The 12,667-nt window shown below is 35.5% G+C and overlaps 1 protein-coding gene across 2 annotated transcripts; it reads right to left on the reverse strand.

Annotated features, from left to right (window-relative positions):
- Positions 1 to 1,278: 1,278 nt before the first annotated feature.
- LOC140867408 (kinesin-like protein KIN-7D, mitochondrial) lies at positions 1,279 to 10,997 on the reverse strand. Of its 2 annotated transcripts, XM_073272473.1 has the most exons (25): positions 10,304 to 10,997; positions 10,064 to 10,161; positions 9,670 to 9,759; positions 9,386 to 9,438; positions 8,802 to 8,867; positions 8,573 to 8,626; positions 8,362 to 8,421; positions 7,930 to 8,008; positions 7,648 to 7,715; positions 7,474 to 7,530; positions 7,264 to 7,368; positions 6,922 to 7,026; positions 6,541 to 6,648; positions 6,321 to 6,452; positions 5,965 to 6,147; positions 5,417 to 5,641; positions 4,994 to 5,134; positions 4,714 to 4,833; positions 4,573 to 4,623; positions 4,346 to 4,393; positions 4,082 to 4,228; positions 2,359 to 3,099; positions 1,845 to 1,974; positions 1,635 to 1,735; positions 1,279 to 1,429 (listed from the first exon to the last, which is right to left on the reverse strand). In XM_073272473.1, exons 1-24 carry the CDS (start codon positions 10,654 to 10,656, stop codon positions 1,653 to 1,655), a joined length of 3,297 nt encoding a protein of 1,098 aa, XP_073128574.1. In that variant the 5' UTR covers positions 10,657 to 10,997; the 3' UTR covers positions 1,279 to 1,429; positions 1,635 to 1,652. The 2 variants fall into 2 exon arrangements, with proteins under 2 accessions (XP_073128574.1, XP_073128575.1); XM_073272474.1 differs by lacking the exon at positions 5,417 to 5,641.
- Positions 10,998 to 12,667: the final 1,670 nt, after the last annotated feature.

The raw sequence follows: 12,667 nt of genomic DNA on the forward strand, positions 1-12,667 counted from the left end.
ACTTCTTTGAACTAAAAAACCATTCAAGGTTTTTGCAACAAAATGGGAAAACCACAATAATTAAAAACACAATATTCTTTCTTATCCTGATGATTAGTAAGCTGAAAATGAGATTTTTTTAGACCAAAGCTGAAAATGAGATTTGAATGTAAGGCAACACTATTCACCAATGATGGCATGTATGTAATTTCACCCATTCATCATTTTCAACAGTCGGCTATCATTATATAGTAAAATAGTACAGTACTACCCCGCAAGCAAGCAAGCAAAATAATAGTAATAAATTAATTAAATAGGCAAGTCATAAAATCATAGACAGCTCTCTCATAAGTCATAATTGCAACTTGGACAAAACCTCCAATTATTGACGTATAATTTAATTTTAAGGCGAAACCGCGTATATGATAATGAGACGCATCCAATGTACAAACAGAACAAAACAAATATATAACAATAAGTTATTTAAAATATCGAAACACCATGTTCGACTAATCCTTAGTAGTGCGCGAGGAGATCGAGTGATTGACGGTTGGAATACAGAGAGATGTTTTTAAGTCATCTCATGCACCCCAATTGTTCCTTAGACTAAAATTTACATTTTCGAATATTTATTATTCGATCAAAAACTATAGATAATGATAAAATAAACAAGACATTGTTAGCGCTACTCATTAAATTCTAACATTATAGAATCATATGTGATATGTCTACATCTACCAAAATCGACAACAGATGACAACAATCATTTTAGATAACGTACCAGCGCAAGCATCATATCATGTGCCAATGTTTGCCGATTATTTCTCGACAACAAGCTCTCCTATGGATTATACCGAATTTCAAATTAACCAAAACTTTGTGCCTTTGTATAATCTTCTTGACTAAACGTCTACCATATTAAAATCCAGGCCCGCGGTCTATGCTCTAATTTACACAAGATAATCATACGAACATCTCAAGTGAACAAAGAAGTACCAAGAGACCTCACCTTGTTTGTTTCTATGCAAAATGTTCATATGAATATCTCATATAAAACTATACTCATGCCATGAGTGCAACCTTCAATGCACATAGATAAAGCCCAGGCAGCGGTGGAATAAAGCTAAGAATTTCAACCATGCTTTAGTTTAGCAGAATATTCAATTTTGCATCAACGAATTTGATTTAACAATGAATTGTATAAGCATATTATATAGATACATTACAACATGGAAGAAAATAGCACGCAATTGGCAACACATTCTCTTCTTCCCTCCCACCCTCCTCTTTTACAAACAACCCATTTTCTTCTCTCGCCGCGTTTCGCAGTCCCTATGGGAATGATAAAGATGACACTTACATACATACAGTTTAACTAATTAAAGAATGGCACCTGCCATTTAAGGAAAATAACGAGCAGGTAATTGGTGTAGGTACGGCCTCAAAATCCCTGCAAAAACAGATTCCAATGAGAGAAAAATTAATATAACAATAATTGAGACAGCTCCAAATATTTTAGATCACGAGAATTTCAAACTATTTTCACGACAAATCGATATCAAAATAGATTTGATTATATTATAATTGTAGAGCATCTGCGATGAAATTCTCAAAATGAAGCAGGAGCTATGGAATGCAAAAGGAGATATATTCACCTTGAGTTTGAAGGGGAATCAAGTAAAAGCAAAAATCCTATCTGCAATCTTTGTTCGGCAAATTGGACATTCGGAGCATGCAAGAGAACATGATTTACACACTGCAACAAATAAAACTTAGTCAGTACTGTTACAAATGAATTGCCGAGCATTTTATAACAACGAATAAAAAAAGAAACGCATTAGTATTCAATAAGGAATGGAGCGTACAGCAAAAATGACGGCATGGAAGAAGCATCGCAGCTGTAGGTGATTCAAAACACACTTTACACACATGAGAATTTGCATCTCCATTCCCAGTGTACCTATGTTCTTTGTCCTTCATCTCCTGCATTCGAGCCTGAAGGGAGTTGAAGGAAAGGATAAGAGCATGTAGTTTTTCTTGCCTAAAGAATAGCTTGTTAGCAAATCAATTATCAGAACAGCACACAAGGCATATATTTGACTTTTTTTCCCAAACTTCAATTCGACTGATAACTAAAAGTATCAATGTTTACTGAGTCACGCAAATAAAATTGCACCATTGGCGGCTTTAAAGTCGCACATAATTTACTAGTAAGACCGAATAAATATAAATCGAAGAGCTAAAAATAGTAAAGCTAGCTTTGGGCAGCCTCAAGAAACGAGAGACAACATGAAGTAGTAAAAAATCCACACCAACAACAAAGATGTTAATGGACAAGTCAAATGAACAGTTTAAAAAGCGAGGGTCTGAGGGAGTTACTTTCAGCCGGACAACAAGAGGTTCTTCTTTGGGAATGTTAGAAGCAGGTGTTAAATTATTTTGAGCTTGCCGTTCCTTGAGAACTCGATCCTCACTGTCAACATCATCAACTTTTAGATCTTTAACTTGGTTTATATCCTCATTCTGCATGTCGTTAATCTTTGACTCTTGATTAATACTCCCCTCCTTCTTTAGCTGCGCAACCAGCACCCACATGTTTGCCAAATCATTTTCTAGAGACAACTCCCTCTTCTTTGCCTCTTCAATCGTTCTTCGGTATTCATCTTCCTTTACTTCCTTCTCAGCCAAGACAGCATCAAGAGTGGCTTCCCGCTGTTTTCTGGCTTGCAACTCCATTTTCAGATCATCAAGATCAAGATTCCACGAGTCAAAATCGTCATTACCCATACCAGAAACATCATTTGACCGATTAGAAAATCGGCCTCTCCGACCAGTTCTTTGGGCATCATTATGCTTTCGGTTCCCACCATTAACAGCATGAATGTTGGAACTTCTAGAGCTCAACTCCCTAGCGGCCTGTAATTCTTTTTCTAATTTGGAATTTTGCAATGACAACTTCGTAACCTCACCAGCTAAATTCTTTAGCTCAACTGCGGCAGCAGATGCTAGTTCCTTAGCATAAGAAGCTTCCTCGGATAATTTCTGATTTTGTGAAAGTAATCCACTATGCTCCTCCAGAATCTGAACGCGTTCTAGCTTTAGTTTCTGATTCTCAACTTCCTGTTCAGCAGAAATAACTTGAATCCAAATTCGAAAAGGCGATAAGGAGCACTAGAATATTGCTCATTACAAATAATCAATGTTTTGACAAAAAGAAGGCATCCATCAGAAGAAGATGAAAGCACAAAAACATTAACAGTTGAAAAAAAACTACATATATAATCAAAACAAGTTTGAAAAATCTTTGCCCGTAACACTTCGAACATCAATAACTATTTGATCTTAAACACCACAAGTGACGAGTGAATATAGATATAAAGCCAGAAGAGAAGACAGGCCAGCTTATGAACATTGGCTAAGGAATGCATGCACCACCAAATGTTTGATCTATTGGAATTAGTGGGTTTAAAACCTCAATTCAGGTTGCTATAGTGGGTTTAAGACCTCAAACAACCTGTACCCTGGTATGAACCGTTGGAGACATTGGGAATTGAGCTGCAACAGTATTCTAGGGAGGACAAAAATTCTTAAAGTAAACTGACAAACCCATCATGGTGCAATGAGTGCTGGTTATAACCGTGTCAGTTGTCGGGCTAAGTTTGACTCAGTTAATAAGCACGTTGGTATGACATTTTGCCAACCGTGAACTAATTGTCCATAGCAATGATAAACGTGAACCAATAGCGGCTTGGGTTCATACATGTGGCTCTTAAACTAATAAATTCAAAAAGGTAGCTGGCCTCGACTACTCTATAGAGATTCTTGAGCATCTAATGATTCCATAAAAGGCGGAATAAATGTTCCAGATTTATAACGACGACTGTTAATAATAGATCTAGCAGATTTATATCTCAAAATTTAAAAGCAACTGCAAAACCTACATCACATGAGCAAAATTACGCCATAGTCTCACTTGCCAACCAGGCATATTTCAATAATGATTTTAAGCCTTTCCCCACACGACATCGAGCTTGCAATTATTGACATTTAAGATACAGAATAGCACCATTAACACACCAAAATAATCAAGTCAGCATTTTACCCGTGAATGAATTTCCATTCTCAATTCCTCGGCATATTCATCAGATACACCTGGATTAGAGGAGGATGGAATCTTTTCCACTGAGACAGTCGCTAGTTGCTGCTCTAGGTTTTTTATTTTCTCCAGCAATTCCTCGTTTTCAGAACACTGGTAGTAAGAATAGAACCAACTTTCATGGAAGGGTACAGTAAAAAGTGACGGTATTACCATCACACGAGCAATCACAACAAAGTAAAAATAGTTTAAATTTTTTTATGTTTTAACCTTGTTTTCCAGCTGCTCTTGAAGCACACGGTTATCTGCGGATTTAATCTGCATTTCAAGATTACTGGAGCTTAAGATAATCTTATTACACTTGTACAGTAATAAAAGAAAACTGTAAAACAGATATTTTCAGGGAAGAGACAGTAACAGCTAATGCCAGATGATAGGTGACTACAGAATACAGCGCAAAGAAAAAATGTGGTGAATCGATAAAAATGAATACAAACCTCTAGCTCAAAACCCTTTTCATTACACTGAGCCATCAACTTCGTGACTGTCTGTTAAAGAAAAACAAATAAAAAAATTTCACACTAATATCCAATAATATAATCAGAGAATTATATGATTCTTTTGAAAGGGATAATAACCTGCTGCATTTCAACCATCGATGCATTAGCAACAGAAGCCTCACCACTCTCAACTATACGCTGTTCCAAGACCCTCATCTGCTTTCTCTTTTCTTGTATTTCACACTCCAAGTTTTGAATCTGACCATCAGAAGCAAGTTAAAATTACATATGCTCAACGTCTCATTATCAATCATTATAACAAAATCAGGTAGGGAATCAAAAAAGTAGAACATCAAAATTGAAGTTGGAATCAACTGAAAAAATATTAATCATATGTCTCAAGGGAATGATAGAAAACCTGAGTTTTTGAACTTTCAGGATCATCAATGGACTGTTCCACCAGACGCTTTAGGGTACTGGTGCTAAATGCAATTTCTCCAGCAAGCATCTTAACTTGCTCAACAATGAGGTCCATCTGATCTGACATTGTCACCCCATCCTACAAACATTATGACAAAAATATCTGCTGCTGAGAAAGTATTCAGATTAACAAGATTTCCTTAATCAAACTACAAAGTCAAATATCCAACAATAGAAAAACAGAATGTCAAAAAGCAATTGTGCGACCAAAAAAAACAGCTATCCAACAAGTATTGCAAGTTACAAATTTAAAAACATAATTACCCATTGCGACACCGCATAAATATCTATTTAAACAAATTTAAGCTCGAGTTTCATGAGGCACACTGTCCGAATGTAGAAGAAAAATGTTGGAACATACTATGGGCAGCTTAGTTGCACAGGAAAAACCACTGATTAGTTCACCCGCCTGAGTTGTTTCAGTTATAGTGCTGCCAGTTTGCGATATATCATCATTCCACTTGCTTGATGATCTTCTGTGTTTATAATCATAAGCATCTGATATGATAGTAAAAGCAGAAGCTGATACACGATTCTGGCTCTGCCCTTCAAGTGTTAAAGACCCATCGCGCAGAATATCCAACTTCTGCTAGATAACAACCAAAAAAAAGATGTATGAACAGATGCTAAGTAGTTTTTTTTTTATGTTAAGCAGGTGAAGTACTTGGATTCATTGAATTACAGGTTCAAGTCACTAATACTCACTGCTCATGTCGAGGATGAACTAGAGCCTAAAACTCATGATTATGTTAGAATCACAGAGAAGATAATTTGAAACGCCATAATCTCATCAACATTTACAAATGTCCACTTCAATAAGACAGTGGTTTGATGGAAAAATTGAATCATAAATATTACAAAAACATGCCGAGAAAATTTCAGTTGAGAAAAACAGAGAAGGCAACTTACGTCATCTTCAGAAGCAGAATGACTCCTTTGGTGTGAGGGCATGTCATTCAAGTATCCTGGTATACTATTTTTGGAGGAAACAAGTATTAGTTTGGTTAGCCTTTGAATTCTGCTCATCAAAGCAGCTTTGGCATCTTCTTCCTCCTCCAACCTTGATTGCATTTTAACTTGCCCTTCTTCCAACTACAAAGAAAACATAGATTTGCGTAATGATGCAAGTTGTCCATAAGACCACACTAAAAGCATATGAAATATCAAGAAAATAATTACATAGATATAATATAAGTCATTAAATTTGCAGGCAACTTCTAAACCATTCAACTTCCTACCATTTTAAAAGGTAAGAGACATAATACCTGTTGTCGTAAGACTATAATTTCTTCGTGATTGACACCAGCAAGCACTCCCCTCTTGAGTTGATCAAGTTCATCCTTGAGAGATGATATTTCTCGTTGATACTTCTTGATCAGTGATTTTTCATCAATTATCTAACCATAGGAGAAAAACATTATTTTAGCGAACTTTATTTTTGTCTAAAATAGGAGAAACTACTAAGCATACTGGTAACATACGCACCCTATTACGTGAGGCATATATCTCTACACGTTTTGCCCTGCTGGCAAATTTTAACGTGTTGTGGGTTTCCTCCAAATTACTTGAAGCCGGAGTAATAGTGCATATAAGCTGGAAAATACAAACAAGAATTAAGAGCTCAATGAATAAATAAGTTAGGTATGTTTCCCAAAAGCATATTCTCATAACAAATTTCAAAATAAGCGATTGGTTGAGACAACTCATGTACATGGGAAACCATAAAGCTTAAGAAGAAAAGTGTCAAAAAAAATCATAGTTTCAAAGTAATGAGAACATGAACTAAATAAATGTCACATGATTCAAACAAAATTAGAATCTGGTTCAGAAAGAGGTAATACAAAGTCAATTGTGTATTATGCTTACCGATACATGACCATGACCACTTAGTGAAGATTGTAGAAGTCTTGTAAGCTTTGAATCCCGATAAGGAACATGTGATGCCCTCCCTTCACTAAGTTTTCCAATTACCTATACATCAGATAAGGCATCCAAACGGCATAGCTTGAGATTGGGAAATTTAAATGTGCAAATATCAGAATTCAGAGGACAAAAAGTTTGATGCAGAAATAAATGGTTGATGATGAAAGATTTCGTGTTTGAGTCAGTTGTGTATCAACAAGTGTACATGTGATAGAAAAAAAAAACGTGGCACGGAATCAACCAAAAATAGGGGGAAAAACAAAAAGGTGGAGTTCGGATACTCACGGTTCCAAGAGTCAAAAGACTTTTATTGATGTATGATCCTTCCTTTCTACGTAAGCCAGTTGTTTCAGTTTTTGAGCTTTCGGATCCGGCTAAATCAATAAGGTTCTAAACAAAATAAACAAACTACTTATACATGAGAAATTTAAGAAATCCTCTCTGGTTGTCAATGAGATAAATTTCAATTATCCCAGAAAATAAACATATACATACCAACTGAGAGAATATTACACCATCATACTCATCTCCATGTGCACTACTTTCAATCATCTGCAAATAAGATAGGTAATTGAAAATGTAACGTCATTCATGAATGTGAATTGGCCCCTTACAGTTGGGGGCATATCTGAGTTAAACCACGGATCTCAAAGAAGTAAACACCCTTACCAATGTAAAAATTGTATGGCTCCGGCTGCTAAACAGATTAAAATTATTTGATCCAACATGTCGATGCTCTGTAATTGCATCCGATAAAGGTCAAATAGTTTATTAACCATTCAAACAATCCATATGTGCTCTAAATATGTAAAAGAGAGGCAAAAAAAATAGAAAAAATAAACAAGTAACAATGAAGAGAAAACCTACTTTTAATTTACGCCAAAAACTTCATTAGAGAAACACTCTAATGGACTGTCTGAAAAAAAATGATTAAAAAAATGTAATAATTACCTTCTCCTGCAGCAATGAATGAAAGAACATGTCCAGGGGACAAAACAACTTCTTCTTTTATACCCTCAACATAAGTTCCCTGAGCAAAGATAACATTACGAATAAAGTCTAAACAAAACTGAAAACTGAGAAAAACCGGACTAATGACCATGGATAGAGCTATCAGATAAGTGTGAGTTCAAAAGGATCATGTGCTTGAAGCTTCCAAAAATGAATTCGAGCAGATCAAGAAATTCAGGCATAATTTTTTTTTGTTTTGATTTTGGGGTTGGGTAAAACAAAGGTATTAATCTAAAAAACATTAGGTGCTGCAGGGGAATTTCTTGAAAGGCCAAAAACATTGGCTTTATATCAAGGACTTGTGCAAGATACGCAGAGAGCACTCAAAATAAGCATACTGGAAGAGGAGAGACAAGAAAAGTGAAAAAGGACCTGTGAATCTTCTCTAACGCGCAAATTCTGGCCGGTTGGGTCCAACAAGTCGTTAATAACCTAGCACCGGAGAAATGAGAGAGATCTTTATGATTGTACATGAAGAAACCATATAAAATGTAATTAAGCTAACTTAGAACTATTTATTGGAGAATGATGAATTCACAATTCCAGTGATACATTTACCAATGGTAAAAATCATAGCACCAACCTCATTGTAGATTTCAAGATATGACACACGAAGTAAGAATTCACGGCCTGGAGTCTAAAGAAAAATCAATGTCAGCCATCCACTAATAAGGGAATTTCGATTTTTATAAAAACGTGCATAAATAAATAAATAAAAACAGCTCAACAGGGGCACATGTCGGTGGTATTTAAAATGAAATGAATCGAGTAAAATGTCTAAATACGGTAGGCTCGGTAGCAAGGAAACTTACTTCTTGGATGATGCTGAATACATCCTTTATAGCCAGTGGTATGATCCCAGGAGAATTTTGATCTCCCTGACAAGAAATATTTTTACGAAAATAATGAAATACATGGGATGACAGGAGTAAGTTCAGTCATTATGTTTTCACAGGTTGAAAACAATGAAATTTCATCAGGAGACACAAGAAAAGCAAAGGAAAGAAGACAGATAAAAATATATAAATTAGTAATCATAGCCAATGAAGTTTTGTCACTCGTCAAACATCGCTTGCTCCTTATTCTAGGTGGTAAGACCTTTAAACTGTAGTTTGACTACACTCATCTGCATATCCATTATAATGACTGGTGTTAAGCAGTTTTAAATGCATCGCCTGTCATTCATACGTCCACTATAATCTCAAAAGTAGAACATGAATGAGTGGACAAATGGTCAATACAACTAATCGCAATAGGATCACAGTGAAATACTGATAAATCAGTGTGACCAGAACAAAAAACTGCCAGTTTGAAATGCAATTGTTTTTTTATTTCATTCAAATTATGAGTGGCAAACATAAAGTTACCATTCATCATATGGGAGGATACAACTTACATGCATAGTATGTGTCTTTCCACTACTGGTAACACCATAAGCAAACACAGTTCCTGCGTATTGACTCAACCAATATTAGTCAATCAATATTAGATGGAAACAAAACTTGCTACTGCAAGCAGGTATCATTTGGCACAGAAGAGTACAATGAATAAAAGTAATTGAGTTTTCATCAAAGAAAAAGTAATTGACAAGCGCTAGCCCGTTAGTCAACTTAACAATTCATCGTTCAACTTTTATTCAAGCAATTTCAATTTGCAAAAGTAAAATCAAGTTGAACATACCATTCACACCCTCCATTGCAGCCTTAACTACAGGTCGAGCTGCTACATCATACACCTCTGGGGTTGCTGTATCAGGCCCAAAGACTTTATCTGTCACATGAATAGTAGAAACACTTTATGAGCTCATATTCCCATTAGTTGGATTGCAAATATTCCATTCTGAAACAGGTAATTACTATCTGTGGTTGGCAAAGTGACGCAATCCCACACGCGGAGACTTCAAAAAGAAATACTATTCAAGGCTAACTTGAGCATGCCTATGATGAATTGCTATGTAATAAATGGTTTTGCAGCTCCTAAAAAGTCGAATGCAACTTGAAACCATGACCAGCGATCAGATTCTGAACATCGTTATCATAATAATTTAAAACGAAAGGATGGCAAAGATGTTTACCAAATCCATATGCAGTCATGGGATTATATTCATTCCTCACGATTTTGTCGCAGTCTGCATACCATGCGATCTCCTCACCTCTCTGATGTTCTCGTTCACTGCAACGGAAAAAGAAGTTCAGACAAATCCAAGTCAATCTCATTTCCCACAAAGGTAAGCAAGCTCCCAAGATTTCCCGAAATACAAACGATCATGCTAGAACTAAATCCAAGTTAGATCTATCATTTAGTTCAAACTCACCTCATAGGCCGAAATCTTATCGTCACCAAAATGCTATCCCCCGATCTTGAAGCATTCTCCACTGGCTCGCCAATCATCTGCTCTTCCATCGACGGATAGCTAACCGGCGTCCTACTCTGAGAATAATCTCTAGTATTTTGGCTAGGCGTCGTGGATCTGGATCCATATCCACCACCTCCTCCTCCTCCTCCTCCTCCACCGCCGTAAAACGACGTCGCGGAGGATGAGCTCGATTTCGGTATAAAACGACCATTCATCATTGACGAAGATGAAGAAGTAGACGAGTAAGGGCTCGAAGGTTTCCGATAATGGAAAGGCGAACTGCTCCTCCCTCTAGAAGTCGACGCCGCCATACTTGAACAGATTAAAATCGCAAACCAAATCCCCAATCTACAACTCCAATACACACATCCTCTTACAGAATCCTTCACAAACCACAAAACGCAGCACCGCAAGTTGAGAACACCGCCCGCATTGCAAAATCTTTGATACTTTCCAGCATAATCCAATGCGCGAAAGAATCCCCACTGCTTGAGAGCGCGTAGTTACGCTCATACATCTCTGTACGCATACATTCTGTTGCGTATGAATTCGCAGAATCACACACACCCGAGCGTGTGTCTGTGTGAAGAGTTTTGCAGGCAAGCTGGAGAGAGAAGCGATGAGAGAAGACTGGTGAGAAGTGAGAACGATGGGTTTTGAATTTAAATGCATTTCGAATGATTAAAAAATAGTGGGGAATTTTGAATTGATAAATTGTTTTAAATTATTTTGCTTTGCCAGGGAACTTTTGTTTCTGCCAGGTTGATGTACCATGTGGTAAGAAGGATGTACATGTGACATTGCGTTTTTACTTTTTTTATGATTTATGAAGTATGATATGATATTATATATATATATATATATATATATATATATAAATAATATATAATATGAATCAAGTCAGAAGACCGTGGTGATGTCGAGCTTTATAAGACAATTTAAAACTAAAAGCATTTGAAAAGCACAATCTCAAAGTTATTTTTCTTGAAAAAATATTAAATAAATTTGAGACAAACAAGTGTAGGTATTTTTAGTGGTTTTGTTTGGTTTTTAGGTTATGGGTTTGATTGATGAAATCTAAAATTTTAAATTTCTTTGCAGTGTGAGTTGTTGGATTGCTTGGTATACGCATGAAATTGAAAAATTATGATCCATGGATAATCTTATAAATGATTTTGGTAACATCCTTTAATATAGGTTGGATGATTTCAGTTCAAATGAAATATCGATTCTAAACTAACCGAAACAAACACATACTCAAACTTGAAAATAATAATATAACTTTTTTTAGAATAAAATAAACAATAATATAGCTTCAATATAAGCATCACTAAAAAACATATTGTACAACTCACATCGGACATGATTACTCATTGTTTGACACGAGTGCAAGCGAGACAAGCTGCTTGTAAGCAATTAGGGCAAAACTTCACTCGAGATTAATTTGATCGCGTTCTAGTAAAACGAATCTTTTATCGAGTATAGTTCGAGTTTTAGTTGTTTGCAGGCACACACATATACCTAAAATTTGAACCTTAAATTTTATTGTCTATGAGTTAGAAAAACATTTGAGCACGAACATACTGTACTTTCAACATGTATACGACTCAATCTCGAACGTGAAATTGATAATTCAATGAAATTCGAGTAGCACAGTACTCAAATAGTCGCATCACCCATGATCGAAATAATTATCGTAAAACATTATCGTAAAACAGTACATCCTATATAATTAAGTCTTATTAATGATATTCTCGATAATATTTCTATTAGGTACAAATAATTGCAAAGTTTTACCTTTGAACCCATATTTAAAATATGCGATGGTACAGAACAACAATAATAAAATTGAATTCGACCACGCCTAGCTAGCAAGGTAAGAACGACAAGGTTGTAAAAAAAAGGTGAGAAGTAATTATGAGTCAATAATTGGCATTTCGGGAGCTATGTTTCCTCCAAGCAGCCCAAACCTAAGTACCTAACATGTCTTTTTAAGTTGTTCAAAAAAAAAAAAACATGTCTTTTTAAGTATGGAAAGTTAAATGTATTTATTGATGATTATTTCACACACATTCAAATATTTTTTGATTGAAATTTTTATTTTATTTTTATACTGATTATTTTTAAAAAAAATCGGAGATCATTTTAAAATAAAAACTTATAGTGTCTTATACTTTTTTTTCGGACGAGAAATGATATTCTTATTTAAATTTAATTTGGATGAGATTTGATAGTCTTGTATGCTAATGAATTTACCATCATAGGTGTTTTTATCTATAATAACTCTACTATTAAGTATAATGTAAGGTCAAAAAATCCACA

Source organism: Henckelia pumila, chromosome 4 (genome assembly GCF_033568475.1).
Source record: "Henckelia pumila isolate YLH828 chromosome 4, ASM3356847v2, whole genome shotgun sequence".
NCBI lineage: Eukaryota > Viridiplantae > Streptophyta > Magnoliopsida > Lamiales > Gesneriaceae > Henckelia > Henckelia pumila.